Source organism: Schistocerca americana, chromosome 2, assembly GCF_021461395.2.
Source record: "Schistocerca americana isolate TAMUIC-IGC-003095 chromosome 2, iqSchAmer2.1, whole genome shotgun sequence".
NCBI classification, from domain to species: Eukaryota; Metazoa; Arthropoda; class Insecta; order Orthoptera; family Acrididae; genus Schistocerca; species Schistocerca americana.
In genome coordinates, this window is record NC_060120.1 from 879,203,850 (window position 1) to 879,230,997 (window position 27,148).

The 27,148-nt window shown below is 43.4% G+C and overlaps 1 protein-coding gene across 1 annotated transcript in view; it reads right to left on the reverse strand.

Annotated features, from left to right (window-relative positions):
• Positions 1–20,260, reverse strand: part of LOC124595790 (glutathione S-transferase 1-like) — a 50,070-nt gene extending 29,810 nt beyond the window's left edge. The window contains exons 1-2 of the mRNA XM_047134678.1: positions 20,243–20,260; positions 1,959–2,121 (exon numbers count right to left, since the gene is read on the reverse strand). Coding sequence (XP_046990634.1) covers positions 1,959–2,102 — 144 coding nt within the window. The 5' untranslated portion in view covers positions 2,103–2,121; positions 20,243–20,260. The remainder of the gene's footprint in view (positions 1–1,958; positions 2,122–20,242) is intronic.
• Between the last annotated feature and the right edge of the window lie 6,888 nt (positions 20,261–27,148).

Below are 27,148 nucleotides of genomic sequence, written 5' to 3' on the forward strand. Positions count from 1 at the left end.
TCCCCAGTCCGTCAGATAGTTTACGTATGTACTTAACAACAGTGGTCCTATTATACTTCCCTGAAGCACATCCGCCGTTACAATTTATGTATGAAAAGCGCTCGCCGTCCAGAAAAACTGAGTTCTATTAAAAAGCCTTCGAGCCACTCACATATCTGGGAACATAGAGGGTAAGCTTAGGCCTTCGTCAATAATCTGCCGTGGGGCACCGTGTCAAATGCTTACCTGATATCTACCTGCTGCCATCCATCCATGATTCGTAACATACCGTGAGAGGATTTGCAAATCTGTGTTGATTTGTGGAAAGACTCTTTCCCTTTCAAGGAAATGTATTATGCGAGGAACAGTCCATAAATAACGCATACAATTCTTCTTTTACTTCCACATTTACTTGTTTATTTCAGATTCTCTCTACCTTCCGTCAGTAGTTTCCCTGCTTCTCTATGATGTAAACCCAACGTATCGGAAACTATTATTCCATCTAAGTCAGACTTCTGTTCGTCTGTCGAATGGATCGTGTAACGGTGATAGAGAGCTCTTCGAGAGAAACATAGCGACGTCCTTGCGTAGGTTTTTTTCAACTTCAGGAGCAATTCGAATTCACAATATCCAGTGTTTTACGGCGCTATACGATCCGATAAGTTCGTTTATTTGTGTAAAATCGTATGGAACCTGAAGATGACAAAATGAATTGCCGAAACTGGTTGCTTTCAGAACAATATAAAATATCTTTAAGTATGCGGCCGTTGGTGCAGTTTATTGAAATTGAAAATTCGAAGACTGGTGGACTCATGTTCAATGTAGCCAACATTCCTCATCCGTATTCTCACAGTTTTTGAGCTACAACATTGCCGATATACGTTCGAGAATTTTCGTGGAGAATGAGTGGCCAAGCCTCGAGCAACTGAGGTTGGGTTTTCCATGAATTTACGATAATACACTGCTGTGACACTTGTTCCCCATAGAGCTCTATCTTTCAAGATGATTCTCTAGTGATAATAAGTAAGAATCATCATTTGATTGACCTTTGATTGAGAGGTTGAAATTTTTTTGGACATGGAAAACCTGACGCTCTCAACTCATTAGATTTTAATTTCAACTCCGGTTCAGTCTCCAATCCACACTTCATCAATAGCGACAATACAATATAAGACTGCTTGACCTTCGCAGTCGACTCGTTGTTAGAGCGAGGTTGCAATGTCCAGGCGTTTCTGCTTCTCATCAGCAGTCAAACAGTCTGAGCTCTATCTCGCAGGAATTTGTTTCTTCAAATCGTTTGTCAGACAACGAAACACTAATGTTGAGGCAATGCCCATGGCTTCAGAGAGTTCCTCATAAGTTTCACTGCGATCTTTTTCAAGAGCATCTGCAACAAGTCTCACGCTTCGTTCACCTGTCGACGTTTCTGGCCTTCCTGGTCTTGGATTAAGCTCTATGTTCATACGATCACCACGAATATGATTAACCTAACGTGAAGCTGTTCTACAGCCCACTTTAAACTCATCACGAACTTCACTTAACGCAATGTGAATTTCTGTCGGGGTTTTACCCCACAAGTTTCGATTCTGATGTACGACCTCTAGTCTTCAACAGTCCCTGGAGTGGTCCATTTCTACATCTCGCCAAATTTATGTTACACAGCGAGATAACAATAACACTTGCTTCTTCCTCAAGTTCCCAACTACATCTGATGTAATTTTCATCGTTGTTGCATCAAACAGTCTACAGTAATACTAACCTGTGCACTATTTACGAAGGTCTCTCGTATTCGGACTACGATTATATTCTGGAATTCTGCAGCAAACCGACATTAAGAATATTGATGTTTAATTTTGTGGGTTTGAGACTTTCCGGTGACCGAGAGCAGCTACCAATGGTCAGTGGCTTTGTCTGACAACAGCCACTGCGGTGGGTGGTTGTGGCTTTAAGGTACCTTTGCTCTCCACCGAATGAATTACCTTGATGTATTCGGGTTTCTTGCACTCTCCTCTCAAGGGGTAGGTCCTCTTGAGATCCACGTCCAGTCCCACCGCCTCGGCTACCATCCTGGCCGCTCGCGCTGGTGGGCTCAGGTCGTTCCCATAGACCGTTATGGTCGGCATGGTGTCTCGCTGGAATCTCCTACAAAACGAAACGAAATCATGCAAAGCTTTTGTCGTTCTGGTAACAGAGATTACCTGGATATCATTTTGAATGATGGAAAGGTAAAAGAATTTACACTGCTTAGGCACGGTATTGATTATTCACAACCACTAACAATGGGAGTACAGTCCGAGAACAAAGTTTTTCGCGACGGCAGGTTCTATCAAACATTTTCGGACTTCTTGCCGCGTCAGTTCAGGACAAAACCGCAAGCTTTCGACATTTGTCTCCATCGTTTTCGTCAGGAGCAACTACCTGTGGAAACTACCGCTGTGGCGGTCTTACACTCATGAGCCAAGACGTTATAACCACCTGCTCAATAGCTTGTAACAAAAAACATCACTGATTCTGCGTATCACGGATCCTACAGTTTTTTAGTAGGTTTGTGGAGTTATGTGGCACTAGATGTCTACTCACAGGTCATGTAATTCGCGTAAAAAACAGGCCGGTGATTTGCTTACTCGGTATGGCATCGGATAGCGATACAGATGGGTTCCGCAGGCCTTAAATCGGGTGAAATTGATGGCCAAGCATCAACGTGAGTTCACTATAGTGCTTCTCAAACCACTGTAGCACGATTCTGACTCCGAGGCATGGACAATTATACCGCTGAATGATGACATCGCCGTCGGGGAAGACTTCAAGTATGAAAGGATGCAGGTGGTACGCAATTGTTGTGTGTCTTCGATTACTACCACAGGTCCCACGCAAGCGAAGGAGAATGTCTTCTATAGCATAATATTGTTCCCATCAGCTTACGACCATGCCGCACTGCGTGTTTCGAGCCACCGTTCATGTCTATGACGGCGTTTGTGGAGACGACCAGCGACCTGGTGCAGCGAAAACGTGATTCACGTTTCGATTGATCGACGATCCAATCCCGATGATCCCGTGCCCATTGAAATGTAACTGATTATGTCGTTGCATCAACATTTGAACACATAGAGATGATCTGCTGCGAAGGTCCAGGCTTGACAGTGTACGATAAACAAGTGGCTCGAAACTATTGTGCGTGCACCAGTATTGTGCTCTTTCGGCAGAGATGCCGCAGATTAACATCTGCCCTACTTCACAGAGCGGAAAAGACTCAGAACCCCACGTTCTGTGAATAGTCGTGGACATCCAACCGTTTAGCTCCTATCGGTAGTTTCACTATCCTTCTACCTCTTTTTTCTTCTCTTGACAGTAGCACGTGAACATTGGAACAGCTCCGTCGTTTTTGAGATACCGGTTCAGAGGCTTTGCGCACTAACAATATGTCCTTTGACAAAGTCCTTATCTCAGTGAGTTCCCCATTTCAGCCCATATCATCGCTGGGCGGTCTCCGCCCGTCTCTGCTGCCCTCACACATTTTTCATAGCGCGTCACGTGACAGCAACGCCACCAGGCGGCATCCAGCCTCGCGGCAGTGGTCACAGTGTTTTGACTTATCAGGTATACAGGGTGGTCCAGTGATCGTGACTGCGCCAAATACCTCACGAAATAAGCGTCAAACGGAAAAACTATAAAGAACGAAACTTGTCTAGCTTGAATTGGGGAACCAGATGGCGCTATGTTTGGCCCGCTAGATGGCGCTGCCATAGGTCAAACGGATATCAACTGCGATTTTTAAAATAGGAACCCCCATTTTTTATCACATTTCGTGTAGTACGTAAAGAAATTTGAACGTTTTAGTTGGACCACTTTTTCCGCTTTGTGATAGATGGCGCTGTAATAGCCACAAACATACGGCTCACAATTTTAGACGAACAGTTAGTAACAGGTAGGTTTTTTAAATTGGTTTTTTAAATTAAAATACAAACGTAGGTACGTTTGAACATTTTATTTCCGTTGTTCCAATGTGATACATGTACCTTTGCGAACTTAACATTGCTGAGAACACATGCTGTTAGAGCGTGATTATCTGTAAATACCACATTAATGCAATAAATGCTCAAAATGATGTCCGTCAACCTCAGTGCATTTGGCAATACGTGTAACGACATTCCTCTCAACAGCGAGTAGTTCGCCTTCCGTAATGTTCGCACATGCATTGACAATGCGCTGACGCATGTTGTCAGGCGTTGTCGGTGGATCACGATAGCAAATATGCTTCAAATTTCCCCACAGAAAGGAATCCGAGGACGTCAGATCCTGTGAACGTGCGGGCCGTGGTATGGTGTATCGACGACCAATCCACCTTTCATGAAATATGCTATTCAATACCGCTTCAACCGCACGCGAGCTATGTGCCGGACATCCATCATGTTGGAAGTACATCGCCATTCTGCCAAGCAGTAAAACATCTTGAAGTATCGTCGGTAGAACATTACGTAGGAAATCAGCATACATTGCACCATTTAGATTGACATCGCTAAAATGGGGGCCAATTATCCTTCCTCCCATAATGCCGCATCATACATTATTATGCCGGTTTACGATACCGCTGTTGGTGAATGACGCTTCGTCACTAAATAGAGCACGTGCAAGAAAGCTGTCATTGTCCCGTAATTTCTATTGTACCCAGTGGAAGAACTGTACACGACGTTCAAAGTCGTCGCCATGCAATTCCTGGTGCATAGAAATATGGTACGGGTGCAATCGATGTTGATGTAGCATTCTCAACACCGACGTTTTTGAGATTCCCGATTCTCGCACAATTTCTCTGCTACTAATGAGCGGATTAGCCGCGACAGCAGCTAAAACACGTACTTGGGCATAATCATTTGTTGCGGAATGTGGTTGACGTTTCACATGTGGCTGAACACTTCTTGTTTCCTTAAATAACGTAACTATCCGGCGAACGGTCCGGACACTTGGATAATGTCCAGGATACCGAGCAGCATACATAGCACATGCCCGTTGGGCATTTTGATCACAATAGCCATACATCAACACGACATCGACCTTTCCCGCAATTGATAAACGGTCCATTTTAACAGGGGTAATGTATCACGAAGCAAATACCGTCCGCACTGGCGGAATGTTACGTGATACCACGTACTTATACGTTTGTGGCGATTACAGCGTCATCTATCACAAAGCGGAAAAAGTAGTCCAACTAAAACGTTCATATTTCTTTACGTACTACACGAATATGTAATAAAAAATGGGGGTTCCTCTTTAAAAAAAACGCAGTTGATATCCGTTTGACCTATGGCAGCGCTATATAGCGGGCCAACCATAGAGCCATCTGGTTTCCCCCTTCAAGCGAGACGAGTTTTGTTCTTTGTGGTTTCTTTCGTTTGATGCTTATTTCGTGAGATATTTGGCCCGGTCGCTATCAATGGACCACCCTTTATATCTCATAGACGGCTTCTGATTGGTCGGTAATTACCTAATGCTGTCGCTGCCGTCGTAGCGTCAGCATTGCGACGAATATCTCTGTCTCTTCTCTAAACCTAGAATTATACCCGCTGTCACGTTTGAAGATCTTCTCACACATTCTTATTTCTGTATTCTCTTTAAGAACATAATCTCAGTGTTTAGGAGCCTAGGACAAAACATTTGTTTCGTCAAGCAGTATTTTGTGTTTATTTGTGTTGTCCAGCAACTGCGGATTTCTCCAGTTCTAGATTTTTATTATACCTTTGATATTCTTCACAGCGGTCGGAAACGTTGCGGATGGACTGACCATGTAATTTCTTCAGCATTTGCAAGAAGTGTTTTAAATCCCAAGGATCCTGAGGGGGACACTGTCCTTAACAGGAATTAGCATTTCCTTTATCTTCTTAGGAAGTTGTAAAATAGATCTTATACATATTTCTGGGGGAATATGCAATACAGCTTCACAAACACCGTTTGACGAAATAAAATTTTTGTCCCCGGCTCCTACATATTGGAATTCTGTTATAAAAGAGGCTGTAGAAATAAGAAAGTGTGAGATCATATTCAACCGTGACTGCGACTGACTCTTTACGGTGTGTGGAACCGAGCTCTCGATGCAAAAAAGGGGAAGAGATACTCGTCGCACCGTTTACGCTACGGAGGGAACAGTGGCACTACCAGCGCAGACGTTGACGACATCTGCGACAGTAGTATTGAGGATATTCAGCCCAGTTGTCAATCGTGTCATTATTGCCACAACATGTTTCGAAACAACATTATCACATTGTCAGCTCGTTTTTCTGACGAGGCCTAAGGGGATAAATAAAATTTTTACTGCTTGAGAATGCGATAATCGTTTCCCGAAACATATTTTGGCAACAATTATACGATTGACAACTGGGCTGAATATCTTCCATATTGCTTGAATAACAGTTGTATGATGACTTTACATCAGTTATCTGCAACAGCATTACGTAATTATCGGCCCATCAAAATCTGTCGCGAATATCTGATGTGAACTCACCATACAACTGTTATTCAAGCAATATTGAAGATTTTCAGCCCAGTTGTCAATCGTGTAAGTATTGTCACAACTTGTTTCGGGACAAAATTATCCACACCACCACAGCAGCAGTTTTGACAAATCATTTCGTCCTGACGCAGACGAAGTGCTTCAGAAAGTTGCAACTGACTCTAAATAATAAAAAGTGCGAAATCATTCACATGAGTCCTAAAAGGAATACGCCAGATTTCGGCAAAACAATAAATTCCACAAATCGATAGTTCAGTTAAAGGACAACAATTACGAACAAGATTAATTTTTGTTTTCCGGACATCTGCGACTGTTCGGCGACACGTTCACGGCAAGCAAAACTTTCACAGTCGTAATATACTTTTATTGACCCAAGTCTGTCACGCCAGATCCGCTACAACGGTTTCGGGGTTTTAGCCCCATAATCAGGTGTATCTTAAATCTGAAGTAAGACCACAGTTGCAGCCTACTCCTTTAAACAATTAAGAAATTTTAAATAATGAAGGATCTAACATTAGAAACTGAACAATCAGATGGAAATATTAAAACAATATCCTACCTAGCGTTGTAGGACATCATGTCCATGCCCAACTAACTAGTAGGCAAACATCTATCTTAGGTGGACCATCAAATAACATCGAAATTGTGGGTACAAAGAACCCCAACTTTCAAAAGCAGTCTGGGAAACTGCTTTTTGCCTTAAAATTGCCATGGGAATGCATGCAATCTATAAAAATAAAACCACCATAGGACACCAGGTAAAAGCCACGCTATAGGCCAATGTTAAATTAAGTTTGACCCCTGCGCTGCAGAGAACGCAAAGCAGTCGTCCTGATATGATGAACCACAAGAAAACGCTTACGTACGAGACCACCACTAATCGAACGCTGATAAGCGCGCCTGTGTGAACCTTGCGGCTGCTGCGGAGTGAGCAGTAACGCTGCCGGGCCGTATGCATTGTAAACACCGTGAATGGGAAGCATAACAAACTAATGCTAACAGAAGTAAAAAGATGATCCAGAGACCGAAATACATTAAAAAAACAAATTTCCAGTTAATAGCAGAAAAGTCTCAACATAAAAAAATGACAGATTGTAAACCAGTGAAATTAAAAGGCAAAACATTCTTGAGATTAAAAGAAATTAAAAATTTTAAGACGTTTGAAAAGTTTAAAAAACGAAAATACGTTTTTACGGTAATTGGCTATCTGCAATAAAAGAGATACAAAAAGCAGATTAAGGGGCCGTGGCAGGGCCATGAAATAGGAGCAGAGAATACAGTAAGCTACCTTCGAAACCGACTACTAAAAACATTGTACAACGTTTTTCACGAGATTTTTGTGCTTGAGCCTAACTTACTCCTTAGGAGCAGTCTCGGCTAAATCTATTTGAAACTCTAGAACTCTTCCAGAACGTTTACAGTTAAGCTCTTACTATGGACGTGAAATATGGGATGATCCTCCTCAATACGAACAATGGCGTAGATAATGTTTGCGGAAAGCGAGCCAAAGGCAGTGGATTCGCAGAACACATAGAAAATACAACAGATCGACTAAAAAGACTGCTTACTCTACGCTTGAGTGTACTCTGTTAGAGTATGTGGTGCGTTATCGGATCCTAACCAGATATGATTGACAGAGGCCAGCGTAAAAGTTCAAAAAAGGGCAGCTCGTTTTGTACTATCGTTAAATAGGGGATATGATACGCTAATTGGGGTGGGAGTTATGAAAAAAAAGACGTTTTTTGATGTGTCGAGATCTTTTCATGAAATTTCGATCTCCAATTTCCTCCTCCGAAAGTGAAAATATTTTTTTGAAGCCCACCTTATTGCTTGCTCAATGTATAGATTGAACTGTGCCTACAGGCGGTCGGGGTGGCCGAACGGTTCTAGGCGCTTCAGTCTGGAACCACGCTACTGCTACGGTCGTAGATTCGAATCATGCCTCGGGCATGGATGTGTGTGATGTCCTTAGGTTAGTTAGGTTTAAGTAGTTCTAAGTTCTAGGGGACTGATGACCTCAGATGTTAAGTCCCGTAGTGCTCAGAGCCATTCAGGGTAGGCTACAACCCTATCTCACTTCCTAATCTATTACTTCCAGCCTTTGACGTCAATGGACTTTCCATTACCATGGCGTTACTTCAGTTGATATTTAACTTCCATTCTCTTTTTCCATACACACAGGTAGTGTCTTGCATATACCGTTGAATGGATCGTCCAAATGCTTTGCCGTTTCTGAGAGAATTACAAATGTCACAGGCGAACCATATATTTTTTATGTCATCTCCATGGACTTCAATTTCCTTCGAAAATTCTTTTATGTTTTAGTTACCATTTGCTCAAAGTATCGATTGAACTGTGCCTAGATTCAGGATAGGCTAAAACACTATCTCACTTCCTACTCTATTACTTCCAGACTTTCGCGCCAGTTGACACTTATAACTACAGACCTCCTCATGTATTTTTGACACCCTCTATTTTATTCCTGCATTAGACCCGCCAGGGTAGCCGAGAGCAGTCGTGTTCAGGCACTCGGCCAGTGCACATCGCGCGGTGACGGGCGGTAGCGCGGGCCGGTGTTTACGTCGCGAGCAGTGCTGAGGTGGAGAGCTGAGCAGCGTGTGCGAGCGCTGTTAACGTTTGTTTCTGTATAACTGTTGTAAGTAAGATGTCGACAATTAACAGAGCGAACAGCGTTCAGTGTGTTTTCGATCGCGCTGCCTTGCGACCGACCGGCTTTTGAAATTCATGAGTGGATCTTTGAGGATCTGAAATTGCCTGAAGATATAGTCGACACGTTCCAGTTGGACTTTGTGCAGTACTCATTATTTATCAAATTTATTTCGAGTGACACTTATGAGAAATTCGTTGAGGAGAATGCTGGTGTGAGACCATTTCGTCATAATGATGGCAGTATTAGTAATGTCCAAATCGTGCCTTCGGGATACGGAGTGAGAACCGTCAGGGTATTTAATGTGCCACCGGAGTGCCGTAATGACCTGATTGCACGTTCTCTCTCACTATACGGCGCTGTTTTGTCAGTTTCAAATGAAAAATGGTCGAGTGCATATCGCTACCAAGTTAACAGCGTGGTGCGAAGTGTACGTGTAGACTTAAAAAAGCAATATACCGTCGTATGTTGCCATTGGCGGCTGTCGTGTACAGGTAACTTTCATTGGACAACCCCCTACCTGTTCGATCTGCCATTCAACAGAACATCTGCGGATGAACTGTACACGTCGACGTCCATTTCAACTTCCACGGGAACGTCCTGCAGACGGTAGTGAAAAGCTTGTTCCGCTATTGAGTGAGGTAGTCGCGGGGACTGTACCACCACCCCGGCAGCCGGAACATGTTAGCGAGGCGGAGATGCCAGTTCATGTGGAATGCAGTGCCAAAGACATTCGCTGTAGGACGGACGTCGATTCGGCACCGCCATCCTCACCGGGGCAATTACCGCTGGATAGGAACGATGCGCCAGCCACCTCTGAAACTAAGCCGTGTGAGATACAGGAGCGGGTGCAGATCAGTTTGCCTGAACCACCCCTGTCGGTAGAGACTGCAGCAGAAACGAAGAAAGGCCGCCGAAGGAGAAGCAAATGGAATAGTAGCAAAGAGGAAAAGTCGGATGATTTGAGACCCGTACACATGTCAGAAAGTGGCAGCTAGACTGAACCTCAATCTTCTTGTTCCGTGCACTGCGAGGACACCGCGAGGCAAGAACGCATTCGTGAACAAACCAAACATCTGAAGGCACTACTGAGCGCTGAGAGGGAACAGAGCACCGTAACGGCTAAGAGGAAGAGCGAACAGAGTAGCGAGCAGCTGCAGCAGCGCTCCCGCAGGAACTCGATGACGTCAGTCGCAGCCCCGCGTGGTGGCCAGGCTGATGCGACCACGTTGACAGACTCAGCCGGCGGTGGCGGGCAGGGCGGCGCGCGCACCGCGAAGCACCCCGACAGCAATGAGCCGTGGTGGCAGCAGAACGAGGAGATGCAGCAGTAGCTGCTCTCGCGCATGTCCATCGCGCTGCGACATTTCCATTCCCTGACCCGTTATTGGTTTTCACATTTCTTTTCGTACTCCAGACGTTCCCAACGAGTTTGGTTCAAAGCCGTCGAGAAGGACGATCCAACAATCAGAGCTCATTGTCCTCTGAACCATCATGTGCGATAGCCAAACCTACAACGTTACCACACTTAACGTCAATAGAATTCAAAGTGTGGCGAAACTCCGTTCGCTAACTGATTTCTTGTATGGTACCAGCGTTGACATTGCACTCTTACAGGAGGTAGTCACAGTCTTAGAAGTGCCCGGTTACGTTCTCACTGATATCATCAATCTCCAGGATGCTGTAGGCACTGCCATACTTCTGCGCGAAGGTATTCCATTTACGGACGTGCAGCGGCTGCCTAGTGGTCGTGGCATTTCTCTTCGAGTGAATGGTGTGCAGATTGTTAACGTGTACGCCCCCTCAGGTAGCACTCATAAGAGAGATCGTTCAAAATTTTATAAAAACGAGTTTCCCATTCTTCTTAGCGCTTATCGTGCACATCTCATCCTCGGTGGTGACTTCAATTGTGTGCTTAACGACAGAGACCGAACTCCTAACACGAACAGATGTATCGAACTTGAACATTTAATTCATGGCAACAACTGCACGGTGAACGGATAGCGTACACCTTCGTAACCAGTCATTCTGCCAGTCGGCTGGATAGGATCTATGTGTCCGATGCCCTCCAGCCACACACTGTGAACTGTGACATAGCTCCTGTCAACATCTCCGACCATTGTGCATATCAGTGTTACCTTAACCTACAACGCCAGCAAATATACCGCGGGAAAGGCTACTGGAAATTGAATGTCAGCCTTCTGCAGGATGCCCAACTTGAAGAGGAGGTGAACATAACGTGGCAACAGCTCCAGCGGCAACGACGTCGTTACGATAGCGTTCTCCAGTGGTGGATTCAGTGTGCTAAGCCTAAATTACGCCTCACCCTCATGAGCTACGCCCGGCAAAAAGCTTTTGGCAGAAACAGACTATTAAGTTTTATTATCGCTGTTTGAGAGACCTGTACAGTAGCACTAACAATCCTTCTCGCGATATCGACGTAAAGATCAAACGATATAAAGCGAAAATCACTGCGATACAACGCCAACGAATGCAAGGCATCATCGTGCGAGCCCACCCCAAGGACATTGCCACCGAAGAACGGGCCTCTCTGTACCACATCCTGAGAACCACGAAACGGTGCAGAGCCATGTTGATTGAAGCCGTCGTTGATGACGCTGAGAATGCCATCACGAAGCAACGTGACATCATCTCGCATGTCTGCGACTATTATAGTCAACTTTACAAGAAGCAGTCCGTTGATGAACACTCGTGCGACGATTTTCTTAGGACCTTGAGCTGTCGCTTGTCACAACAGGATGATGCAAATCTGAAATGTCTCTTCACAGAGGACGAAATCCGACTGGCGGTCCACAGTGCAAAGAAAGGGCAGTCACCGGGGCCCGACGGTCCCAGCGCTGAGTTTTACCAGCGTTACTGGAACCTCCTCGTTCCAACACTCCTCGAGATAACGAATGAACTCTGGCACCTGGAAGTTATACCCAAAGCATTTACGGAAGGTATCATCCTGCCCTTACCGAAAAAAGGGAACAGCAGGAAGGTCAAAAACATGCGACCCATCACACTCCTGAATGCCGATTTCAAAATCATCACCAGATCGATTAAGCTAAGGATGCAAGCCGTTATGTACGAGTACAAGGTTTTAGGCAGTTACCAGTACAGTGCAGTGCAAGTCAGAAGTGCAATCTCAGCTGCCTGCGATTTGAGGGACATCATCTGTTCATATGCTGAAACCAAAGGACATGGCGCTCTGATCTTTCTAGATTTTGAGAAGGCTTATGACCGTGTACGTCATGACTTCCTCTTTAAAAGCGTGAAGAAACTAGGATTTGGACCTCATCTCATAGAAATAATTCGCAAACTTACTACAAACGCCTCTTCACGGATTCTCATTAATGGCCATTTTACAAAAGAAATTTCCATTGAGCAATCCATCCGCCGAGGATGTCCTCTGTCAATGATTTTGTACGCCATTGCAGTAGAGCCGCTACTGAACAACTTAGCGCATAGCGGGATCGGGATTAGCGTCGAGTCTGTCACTATCCCATGCATTGCGTATGCTGACGATATATGCGTAACTGTCTCATCATCGCAACAACTTCTGTCAGCGGAAACTCTTTTAAAAACATCCACATTTCTTTCGGGAGCAATACTAAATAGAACTAAAACCACAGCTTTGCAGATCGGTGGCGGTATCGGAGACATATCCCATGTTACCTGGTGCAAGGTCAAGGATTATCACACAACCCTCGGTGTTACCTTTGAGGCCAAACCAGACAAATTCCTGACGAAGAACTGATCACACATGCTTAATAAATTACGTGCTGCTTTGATACTTCACTCCGACTGTGACTTGTACTACAGAAAGTTAAGACCATCGAGATCGACATTACGAGAAAGATGAATTATTTGGCGCAAATTCTTCCAATCTCCGACCATCTAGCGAAGAGTATACAACAAGCGTTATGTTGGTTTCTTTTTAGGGGGCACATTTTCAAAGTTCAATTCGATGCCTTAACCTTACCTTCGTTCAAAGGTGGCCTTAACCTCATTAAAGTACACAAAAAATGTGTCACCCTGCTCCTAAATCGCATCAGGGAGGAGTTTCGTACCCGGAGGACCAGTATCATCACAAACCTCATTCAGCAGTGGAAGCCTCATAGCCTTGACCCACCCGTTAATATCGCCGGCACTCCACTTTCTTACCGAAATATGCGACTGTACTACATGGAAATGAGCTACATTCGACACAACATCGTCGATGACGGAAGCCTGACGAACAGGAAGCTTTATGGCCTTCTTATGACAACGAACCACAGGAATCGTCTCGAAGAAAAACATCCACATACACATTGGAGTATAGTATGGCGGAATGTGCACAGCGACGTGTTACCGTCACGCGTCATAGCCGACTGGTATCTAACAGTCAACGATAAAGTAGCAACGAATGAAAAGCTACATAAAATAGGCCTTCATCCAACGCCCAACTGTGACGCATGCGGAAGAGTCGATACGCTTATTCATAGGTTCACGTGCGGACATGCAGAAGAAATTACTACATTTCTTCGTCAACGATTGTCGGTGATAGACCGTACGACGCCCTGTGGTGTAGACCTTTTAGAGATCATTCAGCCACAAAAACTGAGATATCCACGAGCAAAAAACAACGCTGCAACGTGGATCATGGGCCACACAGCATCGTTTATTATGCAGAATAGGCATTCTACTTTCCTCGACTATTATTCTTACATAGAAACTGAATACTTTAAAATGAGCCAACATTGTGACTACAGGAGGATATTTGAAAATATGCTGAAAATCATAATTAACGGTTAAATGCTTCAAATAAAATATTTCGGATAGCAGAGGTAAAAAAAAAATTGGAAAAGGCGCGCCGGCCCCGGATCGAATCCGCCCAGCGGATTAAAAACGAGGGCCGCTGTGCCAGCCAGCCTGGGTGTCGTTTTTAGGCGGTTTTGCACACCCTGCTAGGTGAATACCGGGCTGGTCCCCACGTTCCGCCTCAGTTACACGCCTCGCAGACATTTGAAACACGTCCGCACTATTTCACGATTTACACTCGACGCAAACAGTTGTGGTACATTGATTCCAGGGTAGACGAGAGCGCTAACGCGCTGCTTCCTGGACTCGGGTAGGCTCGCCGGCCCCGGATCGGAGGTGCAGCATGGTGGCAGGAAGGGCATCTGGCCATCCCTAACACTAACATTGCCAAATCCGTTGTAGCCACGCCGACTCTAAGATCGCTGCGGAACTATGGCGTAAGCGAAAGAAAGAAAGATTTTATTCCTGCTCTACTTCAGAATTCCCAACAGTGTTTTCCAGTCAACACTGACACTAAGCTATAGTATGCAAATGAACGGCGTATAATCCTCTTATGTGTCCATACAAAGAATTGCATGAGAGGCGGTTGGTGCTTTGAGATCAACAGAACGTTGGGCGGTGAGCAAATGGTTCAAATGGCTCTGAGCACTACGAGACTTAACGTTTGAGGTCACCAGTCCCCTAGAACTTAAAACTACTTAAACCTAACTAACCTAAGGACATCACACACATCCGTGCCCGATGCAGGACTCGAACCTGCGACCGTAGCGGTCGCGTGGTTCCATACTGAAGCGCCTAGAACCTCTCGGCCACTACGGCCGACCTGGGTGGTGTGCCTCCTTGCTTGAATGACGACGAGACTTCATTTAACGGGTGACCTATGAATGGCGTTGCCAGATGAAGGCAGTTAGACGTAGATGTATCCGTGTAACTAACTATTAATTCTTGTATTATTAAAAAAAAAATCTTATGGGACTTAACTGCTAAGGCCATCAGTCCATAAGCTTACACACAACTTAACCTAAATTATCCTAAGGTGGGACCAGCCGCACAGTCCGTGACTGCAGCGCCTAAGACCGCTCGGCTAATCCCGCGCGGCTCAGCACTAAATAAGATATATGATACATTTGTAGTATCCTGCATTAATGACCATGTACAAGTTAATACGACTGTTATAATCGTTTCCATTCAGCTCTTGATGGAGAAAGATGTGATAGTGATCAGCAATAAATAAGATACATGATACGTCTTTACTATCCTGCATTAATGACCATGTACAAAAGCTAATACGACTGTTATAATCGTTTCCGTGCAGCTCTTGATGGAGAGAGATGTGATAGTGATGGACTCTTACGTCGATGGAGAATGCGTACGACACTTCCCTGACTCATGCCACTTCCTCGAGCGACTGCGCGTGAACTAACATGCGGATCAGCTACAACAGTCGTAAGAACATTAATTTCCGCCTCTTCTGCCGTCACGTTAATTTTTGCCTTTTGTTACGTTGAATAGGTGTTACACTACCACTTTCAAGTTACTGTTTGGAGCGGTTGATAAATAATTGTCGAGATAGTTGATGTCTATTGTGATATCTTGCCGCACAAGAAAGAGCTACATTCTTTCTACACTCTCCATACACAGTGAGCATTTGGCTTTCTCTGCATTGGTAAATTCCATCGTCTGCTCACGACCTACTATTTGGACAGTCACACACTAACTAGTAAGTTACAATGTATACAAGGAACACACAATTACATAGAAGTAAACATAACATCGTCCCTAGCAGCGACGCATGTTGGATGGCACAAACAAGTGTCGGTGTGGAAGCTTTTCAAAATTCAAACTCTCGTAAATGACGTTTGCACAAAAATTACACTTTCTGGTATTATTACAATTTGTTTATTGGCTAACAACAAGAGCCCCTGACTACGAACCTATTCTGTGAAAACCGCGCATCATTAGTTCTTTTCATTTCCTCAATATCTGCGGTGCTACTTTTAGGCGATTCACGTGTATACTTTCAAACGAATCTCGTTAACAGGCAGCGTTTTCTAGTACACCATGAAATGCAGCACATAACTGAAACATACTTAAACTAAAATGTTGTAAATTAGGTTTGTTTCGAGGATGTGCTAATCTTTCATGGCGCGAACGATGCAGAGAGAGAGAGAGAGAGAGAGAGAGAGAGAGAGAGGGAGAAAGAGAGACCATCTGTGAATCTGTGACGGACGAAAGTATTGGCGTCTGCTGGGATTAAGCAGGACTCGATGGAGAGAACATGAACTGTCGACCAGCGTGACACCGGCGATCGAGTGAGAAAATCTAAACAGCGCCAGCGAGTTTTTTTTTTTTTTTTTTTTTTTTTTTAATGAGCGGCAGCGATGCAGAAATGAAAATGACACATTGTTCGATAAGGTGATGTATTAGTTAATTATTGTTTTTAATTTTCTTCCTTTTTTGAAGGAGAAAGGAAACGTGCTGTTGAATTCTGGAATGAGAGTTAAATGTATCTGTTAGATTATGGACATGCAGTAGAGTTTGTCAGATTTCCAGGAGGAGGAAAGAGCACTGAGCCTTTAAGAACTGGAATGTTAAAATAAAATGTAGGCAAACAGCTCTTTGCTTTCACTAATCACATTTCAGACTGTCTGCTCTTTCGTAACAATTGACTTACAGCTTTTAGTTTAAAAAAATCAGTATGTGAGGGTTTTGCTGATGACGTATGAAATCTATTGTGAATCGGACCCCATTGCGCACACGTGGGACGGGGTATATCTTTATTTTCAGAAAGCAGAGCAGTACGACATCTGCCCACCGAGTAGTTAAACTGAAAAACTGTTACAAAGGAGTATTCACACTGTCGCAGTTGGTGCAATATTTTTCCCGCATGATTACAACAGCGAGATAGTGTACTAGGTGGATGATTTTGTGTAGACATTCATTTTTTCGTTTCTATTTAGTAACTCTAGCCTCCCAGCTGGTAACGCGGAGTGCAACAAAATATTGTCAAAGAATGGCGTTATATATTTTTATCCGGTATGTACAGATTGCAGCTTATCACACTACAAAGCCGTCATTGCAGTTGTGAAAACTAAATAACTTCGATCTAGTGAAATCCTGGACTTAACTTTCTCTCTTATTACAACAGAAAATCTCGTTTTTTACTTCGAGTACTGGTTTTGGCTCAGTATTCTGGAGATCGAATTTAATTTACTCTGCTTAAAATATTCGTTCGTCTCATGATCTGTGTACTGGAAGCGGATATACATTCGAAACTGTTCACGACTCTAAAACGAGACCGAAATGGTTAACGACTTTCTCATTTACTAAACATAGTAAGAATACAAGTAAATTATTTCAAGAATGAAACGTCCTGGCAGATATTTTAAGAATGTTGTATAAAAGAACTTCACAGATTACCATGAAAAGATTCTTGGCTTTCTAAGTCCTACAACATTGCAAGAGTGAATTTCGGTTTACTTACAAACTTTGCCCATCAAAATATTTGGGCATCCATTCCTTTGTTGTCTTAGTTATACCTGTTATGTTCCATTGTTAATACATGTAAGTGCAATTAAGCAAATATTTTTAAATGCTGAGACTATTCAAGAATCATAATAATTCGAACGCCAAGTCTAAGATACCTCGAATAAATGATAAGTCCGTATCAGCCGTTCTTGGACACGGATAACGCGACGGCGTCATGACATAAGAGAACGAATCAACAAAGTTCGATTACTTAACAAGTTATCTTCACGCAAACTAACTGCAGAGAGAAATATGTGAAAACGGATAACGAAAACATTTCAAATAACAAAAGATTCGTCTAATGTGACAACGTCGTACGTGGACGTACAATCAATTATCTAAACGGATGAGCAGTAAGAGAATCGTAATGTTTTTTGTAGATTAAAGTAAGCAGACCGTCGTGGGGCAGTAACCAACTCAGAAGAGAATCTTAAAAATGTAATGTAAACATTTCTGATACTCTCGCTGTATCAAACTTTAGATTTTTACCTTAATTTTCAGCTTCTCGTTTATAACAGAGTAAGGTATTGGTTCAGATAAGAGGCTTGTTTTCAGGATCAACCCTGTATCAAGCTAACCGTGGTTTCCCTAAGAAACACTTCAGGCGAGTGCTTGGGTGATTCCATCAACAGAAACTCGATGGGTTTTCTTCTTCACACTTCTATATACGTTCTCTGTTCTAAATTCTGTCCCGTTAAATGACTCTCGCTGTCTAGTTTCGCTTCATACTTCGACCCAGCTAATCGTTATTAAAAGGTTATCAACAGTTCGTGAAGCAAATTATCAACAATTCGATAACGACAATGTGAAAATACTTTAAGAGGAGTACCGTAGCAGTTAGACGAAGAGCTGAAATAATATTTGCATCCGAACGAACTTGTGTTTCAGGAGTCTACAGTGACTTCATTCTTCTTCCCTGTGCTTTATTTCTTTTAGAAACCAATAAACTGATTTAAACATAATGATTTCAGTACTTCTGCTTTTTGGTAAAGTTCTCATACATCCTGCACACGTCAGCCCATTATATACTTACGAAAATAAGAGCTCTAGAGAATACATCGCTTCTGACAGACCAAAGTCGCTAATGTCATGTGTAATTAGACTATTGTCATTTTCGAATTCGTAACTTCCTTTCCTGTCAGTCTGTCCATCGTTCCGATCATTTAATCGATTGTTGCTTGTCAACAGATTACTCTTACCCTGACTCGTAAAGTAAGTATGTCTTTCGTGAATAACGTTGAGACATTTCTTTGGTGATGTAGGTATTCTTTCCTGCGCGATTCGTAAACTTAACCCGAAATATTATTTGTTTTCACAGTGCCTTTATGAATTAGCCACAGCAAGAATATGAGCAGAATGTACATTATCGTATGCCTATTTTAAGCTCTCCATTGAATAATTTGAAATTCCGGAGCTGCAGTTGTGAAATACAGAAACGCCGCAACGTGGTGCTAAACGGTGTCCTATGCAGGTGGTTTGCTGCTGCCTTTCCTCGATCTGTTGTGAATTATATCGCGTACACTGGTTTATGAAACACTGATGAGTGTTTGTGCACTGTATTGTTCGCACTTATACGGATGATATCGGAACTGAAGGAGGGAGAAAGTGCTTGGGAATACCATATTCCTGTACCGTAAAGCCAGGAGGTCACCGCATTTGACAGATAATTATTAACGGTATTACATGCCAGTACGCAAAGGACATTGGAGCTGGGGGGTGGGGGTGGAGGGGGGGTTAAAATTTAATTAAATTTAATATGGTGGGATGTAGTTGGTGGTTACTAACTGTGCTCTGTTTCTCATTTCAGGTCGCCAAACTCCAGGTCTCGAAATGATTACCTACGGGTCAAGGCTCGTAACATTACTGTATGTTTGTTACCTCCATTATGGACGAGGGTTATCCTACATAGCCAACTAATATACGAGGGCTGCTCAGAAAGTAAGATCCGATTGGGAGCGAAATGGAAACCACATTGAAAATCCGATGAAGCTTTGCGCAGATTTGATGGGCAGTGTCTCTATTATGTCCGTCGATCGCGTCACGTCTTTCTTTTCAGTTCTGGGAGAACGGTGAGCACGTAAAGGTACCTGGAACAATAATATCACACGCCAAGTATGATGAGCTGGCGACAGATTTCGTCACATGTCATGCAATCCACATAACGTAACTATCATGGATTTCCTTCTTCATGACAGGTCTCGGCCGCACAAGGCGGGGGTAATGAAGGTCCTGCAGTGTTTTCGATGGGATGGGCTTATCTTCCTCTCATATCCATCTCTGCTCGCAAGAACCGCTAGCTACGAAGGAAAAATTTGGCACAGACAACGAGCTGTAGAGAACTGGCAGAAATCACAGGCGGCTGCCTTCTACGACGAGGATATCGGAAATTTGGTACCGTTTCCTAAGTCGGAGAGGCGACTACTTGGAGAAATAGCTAGAAGGTGTAGCTAACTGTTGTAAATAAAACATTTTTTATTTTCACAGTGGTTTCAATTAAGCGACTTTCCGAATAGCGCTCATACAAAATAAGTCGACTTTCTACTTCAGTGTCTCGTAGTAACTTATCTCTACCGCGTATTGATGAACGCTGTGAGATAATGATCACATCGTAGATATTTTGAATATGCTCAGACATATTTGTTCCTGAAACTTGGCAAAAATTTTACATATGCCTCTTATATCCACATGCACTGAAGAAAGTGATGACGATGAGTTGTTTTCATTACAATTAAAAAAATAGTTTCATATGCAGATGTACTTACGTGTTGTCTAATGCAATAAATACATTGTAAAACTGTACGCAAAGGGAGTCTCATTCGCTTATATAGTTTCACAAGTTCAGAGAGTCAGAGATAAGGTAGCTCAGAGATAAGATAGCTGCTGTCAGCATGAAACAACCAAACGGAAAGACGATGTACTTGGTGACTTGCAAGAACATAAAGTAAAAACAACGCCTTTCATCACTTCTTGACCATGACCAAGAAGCAGTAAGCAAAATACCTCCGCCTACTGAAAGAACTGCAGCGAAAATAAAGCCCTAACCAATTAACCAGCACCTTACGTGAGTTTTACCAGTGCAGGAGTTAATAACATCCACTATCTTTGTTCTGAATAAAGTTTTTAATGTACGAGAATCAATCTACGAATGACTATAAATATTTTTCTGTGTCTTCGTAATAAGCCGTAATGGCATGATATAATTTTAATTTTCTACGAACTCTCGCTCCTTCTCAAGGGAAATGCGTAATCTTTTATTTTACAAGTGCTTTTGTCCAGCAAATAAATAGATATTATTCGTGCTGCCTAGACACGTTTCCTCCCCTTCTTTGGCTTATTCATAGTAATCGAAGTTTTGACCGGTACAATATAGTTCGGAGGGGTGGGTTCTAAAATTGAGGTACACGGTGACATTCTGTCCCACTGTCGTAAAGGGCACGGAACACTATTGAATCGCTAGGCACAGATGTTTATATACTAACTTTGTCCTGTGCAGGAATACCACTTTGTGAACAATCCTCTACGTGTTTTGTGATGGTATGGTTTTACTAACCACTATTTCTCCTGTTCTCACATGAAAGGTTACAGTCACATCCAGAAAAGCACTATGAGTGTAGGAGCACCTTGGTCGTTGCTGTTATAACACCCTGTAGTTCGGAAAAAAATACGGAGAGAGACACATTCAACAGAGAAAGAAGTTCTGCAAACTATCACCTGAAGAAGGAAATGATATGAACGTGAAACATGGACGTGGGAAAGCCGAAGAACAAAGAGCACCATCTGAAACGAGATGTTATATAAAAATTGATGAGACATGAATATTTATACGACCGTTGTGTACCATCAACAGAAAGGATTTTTTCAAATTTCCGTAAAGAATATCAATCAGTTGTTCCTTCTGGCACTAATTCGTAAAATCCGTAATGTTAGCGAATTTTGGTTTACTCTTTGTGCATGTGGTAGTGGATAACCTACGTCTATATGACGGATTCACTTTCATCGCTGACACGTCTCCATCCATTTGACTTCTACGTGCCCCTCAACATACGAAGGACACTTTCTTTTCGTCAGAACCTTATTAAAGGAAGTAAACTAAAACATCATCAACATTCTGACATCACATCTATACCCGTATCAGAGTAAGCAATAACTTATAAAATAAATGTGCACTTTTTATGATGTAAATGTCCATTCCGATCAAGAGCTTACTCAACAGATCATCAGCTGTTATCGCAGGTCATAGTGTCATATCTACACATTGCTTACAAGCTTTACGTTTTAAAAGCCATCCTATAACTAGAAAATAATACCACAATAACTCTTTGCAAGGGCTGTAGAAGGGAATTTAACTTGATGATATTATAGAAAGAACAGAGGAAGTATATGCACATTAGCTGCGCCGTATGAGAGCAAAAGAAAAATCTGGCAAAACTCTGAAAGAGCTAAGTTGAAATCTTTTGGAGAGACAGCCATGACTTAACTATTCCTCATGATGTGCAAGATCTAAGATACAACTTAAATACCTTCATATTTCAAGAAGAATTTAATAACATCTGTATAAAAACGTAAGTGCTGACAGGTGTCAATATCACCACACTACGACTATTACAAGTCATGGTTGAATGATTTAAAGTAGAATGGAAATACTGATATGAGTCGACATGGAAGGAGGCATGTTTCGGTAATACACTCTTTGCCGGTTATCCACAACTGTTGCTAAGACTTTTTTCTTAGTGAATAAATCCGGTCCAGCTGTATTTGAGAAATGCGTACACTCTACCGGGGTTTCTGGATGTAAATCCCATCTTTAGGCCCTGCAAAAAAAAAAAGGAAAACTACAGGGGATTCTCCATAAAATTAATTAACATCGAAAGGACGGATACAAATGTGAATATCATATGATACCGTGATTTTGTGGGAGAAAGTCGTACCAATCATGAAAAAAAATCCAGAAAATGTATCAAGTAGCTTGCGAGATCCCGTGCGGGTGAAGCATGAAAATGTTTACATAGGGTAAACCCGGTGTAACTGAAAAAAACGTAAATATAACAGCAAATAAGCACACACTGTCAGTCTAATATAACCTATGAACCAAGTGCGAACGACCAGATATGAGGCATGGGCTTGAGAAATTGAAATGAAGGCATAAAAACCGTAAGATGTAAAGTAAGCTGATTTTTGCGCTGTTAGTAGCGGTTGAGGTTTGAGATAAAACGTGAGGTTGCCGTCGTATTGTTAGCTATGACTTCTTCTGTGGCCTCTCCCACCCTAGGTTTTAGTTTCCTTGGTAGCCACTCTCTGATGTATATGTACACACAGTCACCTCATTGCTGCCGGCCGTAGTGGCCGAACGGTTCTAGGCGCTTCGGTCTGGAACAGCGCGACCGCTACGTCGCAGGTTCGAATCCTGCCTCGGGCATGGATGTCTGTGCTGTCCTTAGGTTAGTTAGCTTCAAGTAGTTCTAAGTTCTAGGGGACTGATGACCTCAGAAGTTAACTCCTATACTGCTCAGAGCCATTTGAACCTCATTGCTGGTTCACGAGACAGTCGACCGCTCTCGCTGTGACGTGCGGCGGGCTGCATGCTTTTATGGTAAGCTAATGTTGAGGTTCACAGATTGGGATTCTACAGCTTTTATACCTTCATTTTAATTTCTGAAGTCAATGTCACATGTCTAGTCGTTCGCTGTTGGTTCATAGGTTACATTCGACACGCAGTGTTTGTTTATTTCCTGTCACATCCATGTTTTTTTTCGGTTATGCCCCATTTGCCCGATGAAGTGCTAGCTAACTCAAAGGACTTTTTCATGCCTCACCAGCGCGGGAAATTTGCTGGACTTTTTACTTGACTCTTGCGACTCCCTCGTAAGCAATCAAGATATGAATTGATATTGATATTTGTATGGACCCTTTTAATGTTAATTAATTTTATTTAGAATGCCTCTTAGATTTCCTTGTTTTATGTAGCACCTGAAGAAGGGGTTTTCATCTCGGAACCCGTATCGTGTGCACTAGTTTATAGAAATAAGAAATATATCAAATACAACTGGAGCGGATTTATTCATCAAGGAAAAAGTTCTATTTGGGTCCCAGAGAAATATAGGGTACACACGAGGCAAAAGTGATCCACTACTTATCTTAGGAGGAAGGTTAAATAAAAACTAAGTTACGTTTATAGCATTTATAGATTTAGCGAATGGAGTATACTCTTTGCAATTCTGAACGTAACAGGAATAAAATTCACCCAGCGCAAGTTATTTACAACTTATGCAGAATTGAGACTGTAGTTAAAAGAGTCGAATGACATGAAGGGAAAGCATTAACTGAGAACGGATTGAGATAGGCTTGTAGCCCCATTTAAATGAAACTACACATTGAGTAAGCTGTGAAGGAAAGGGAAATATAGTCCGCGGAGAAGATCCTAAAACATTGATATTTGCCGAATACTTTGCAGTTTTGTCAGACACATCAGTGGACTTGGAAGATCAGTTGTTTGGAATGGATAGATAAACACCCACGATAGTAAATGAAGGGTAATGGAATATCGTTGCATTACACCAAGCGATACTGAGGGCATCAGATTAGTTGAAGTGAACTAGATATATAATGCAGACTGCCAATAGAAGGAAAAGCATTTCTGAAAACCAGAAATGTCTTAACATTGACATCACATTCTAATGTTAGGCAATATTTCTGAAGAAACTAGATAATGTTTTATTTCTTCCGTTCTAGTAATACCAAATTCTGCATCAGATGTTACCGATTTAGGGCTGACACGCCCATTCTCAAACCACAAACCTAAAAATTACAAAGTACATGCCTTACGACAATGTGTACGACCATATATACACTCCTGGAAATTGAAATAAGAACACCGTGAATTCATTGTCCCAGGAAGGGGAAACTTTATTGACACATTCCTGGGGTCAGATACATCACATGATCACACTGACAGAACCACAGGCACATAGACACAGGCAACAGAGCATGCACAATGTCGGCACTAGTACAGTGTATATCCACCTTTCGCAGCAATGCAGGCTGCTATTCTCCCATGGAGACGATCGTAGAGATGCTGGATGTAGTCCTGTGGAACGGCTTGCCATGCCATTTCCACCTGGCTCCTCAGTTGGACCAGCGTTCGTGCTGGACGTGCAGACCGCGTGAGACGACGCTTCATCCAGTCCCAAACATGCTCAATGGGGGACAGATCCGGAGATCTTGCTGGCCAGGGTAGTTGACTTACACCTTCTAGAGCACGTTGGGTGGCACGGGATACATGCGGACGTGCATTGTCCTGTTGGAACAGCAAGTTCCCTTGCCGGTCTAGGAATGGTAGAACGATGGGTTCGATGATGGTTTGGATGTACCGTGCACTATTCAGTGTCCCCTCGACGATCACCAGTGGTGTACGGCCAGTGTAGGAGATCGCTCCCCACACCATGATGCCGGGTGTTGGCCCTGTGTGCCTCGGTCGTATGCAGTCCTGATTGTGGCGCTCACCTGCACGGCGCCAAACACGCATACGACCATCATTGGCACCAAGGCAGAAGCGACTCTCATCGCTGAAGACGACACGTCTCCATTCGTCCCTCCATTCACGCCTGTCGCGACACCACTGGAGGCGGGCTGCACGATGTTGGGGCGTGTGCGGAAGACGGCCTAACGGTGTGCGGGACCGTAGCCCAGCTTCATGGAGACGGTTGCGAATGGTCCTCGCCGATACCCCAGGAGCAACAGTGTCCCTAATTTGCTGGGAAGTGGCGGTGCGGTCCCCTACGGCACTGCGTAGGATCCTACGGTCTTGGCGTGCATCCGTGCGTCGCTGCGGTCCGGTCCCAGGTCGACGGGCACATGCACCTTCCGCCGACCACTGGCGACAACATCGATATACTGTGGAGACCTCACGCCCCACGTGTTGAGCAATTCGGCGGTACGTCCACCCGGCCTCCCGCATGCCCACTATACGCCCTCGCTCAAAGTCCGTCAACTGCACATACGGTTCACGTCCACGCTGTCGCGGCATGCTACCAGTGTTAAAGACTGCGATGGAGCTCCGTATGCCACGGCAAACTGGCTGACACTGACGGCGGCGGTGACAAATGCTGCGCAGCTAGCGCCATTCGACGGCCAACACCGCGGTTCCTGGTGTGTCCGCTGTGCCGTGCGTGTGATCATTGCTTGTACAGCCCTCTCGCAGTGTCCGGAGCAAGTATGGTGGGTCTGACACACCGGTGTCAATGTGTTCTTTTTTCAATTTCCAGGAGTGTATGTCCGTATTACAAGTATTCATATGCTTATAGACATACCTTCCTATAAACCATAAATATTCATACAATATGCTGCCAAAAGCCACGAATAGCTTCTGTACAGCAAAATACGCAGCGGGCAACAAGTACACTCATTATTCTTAGCCTATGTGTCTGTTGCAATTGACTTTCTCAACCAAACGGACAAATATTAGCAGCATAAAAAGCTGGGTGGTGACGACATAGCGCGCCCCCCTGCATACAACCCTTTAATTTGAAGAAGCGTACAATACCGAGCATACTACCTTGCACCCAGGGAGTAATGCTAAAACCTAAACTATGCTGTTCATTATTATATGTTAACCACATACTGTATAAAGTTAAAATAAAACAGTTTGCATCTATGTAAATTACATTATTGGTGTAAACTTAGTAACAAACCCACAATAATGCATTAAACAAACGTTAAACAGCACCATACTGATCATCGTCCTATGCAATCAACTTGCAAGGCGTGAAGGCTGTTTTCAGAAGCATAAGATGGCAGTCTTTAACGAAATGCTGACACGCGTATGCTAACTTAAATTGGATGAGAGGGAGATACGGACGAAACTCAGAGTGCTCAAGCAGGTAACTGCTGCCAATGGTTACAGGGCTGAAATTGAAAATAATATGTATTGTAAGCTTCAACAAGATAAGCCTGTGCTTAGTAAAGAGACTAAGTATGTTACAGCACACCATTTCAGGGACGTCACCAACAAATTGGTACCTGCACTGCCAAAGAGATGCAAAATTTCATACAGGAAGTCGGGTCTTCAAATGATTCAAATGGCTCTAAGCACTATGGGCCTTAACATCTGAGGTCATCAGTCCACTAGATTTAGAACTACTTAAACCTAACTAACCTAAGGACATCACACATGTTAATGCCCGAGGCAGGATTCGAACCTGCGACCGTAACTGCAGCGCGGTTGCGGACTGAAGCGCCTAGAACCGCTCGGCCACAGTGGCCAGCACGTAGGGTCTATTAAAGAATAGACTAAGACATACTCTAGGTAAACCAGCAGAGGGCAAAAAATATAATGAATTCGGGAATGTACGTGTGACATCAGCCACACAGGCAACACTTTCAGGACATGATATAAAGAGGACATCAGCCCGTCGAACCGAACGGGTTATGGACAACATGTGAGAACTAATAGGCAAGATCCAGGTACCATAAAGAATACGATAAATATTTACATTGGGCAAAAGAAGGGGCCAGATTGGATATCCTTGAAGGGTTAGAAGTACAGGGTGAGCACAAAGAATTTTCCTGAATATAAAAATTTACAACAGAATAATCGTTTCACACAATAATTTACATTTGATGCTGTTACATAGGTTAGTGTTACTAGTTTTTCTGACCAATAAATGGCGCTA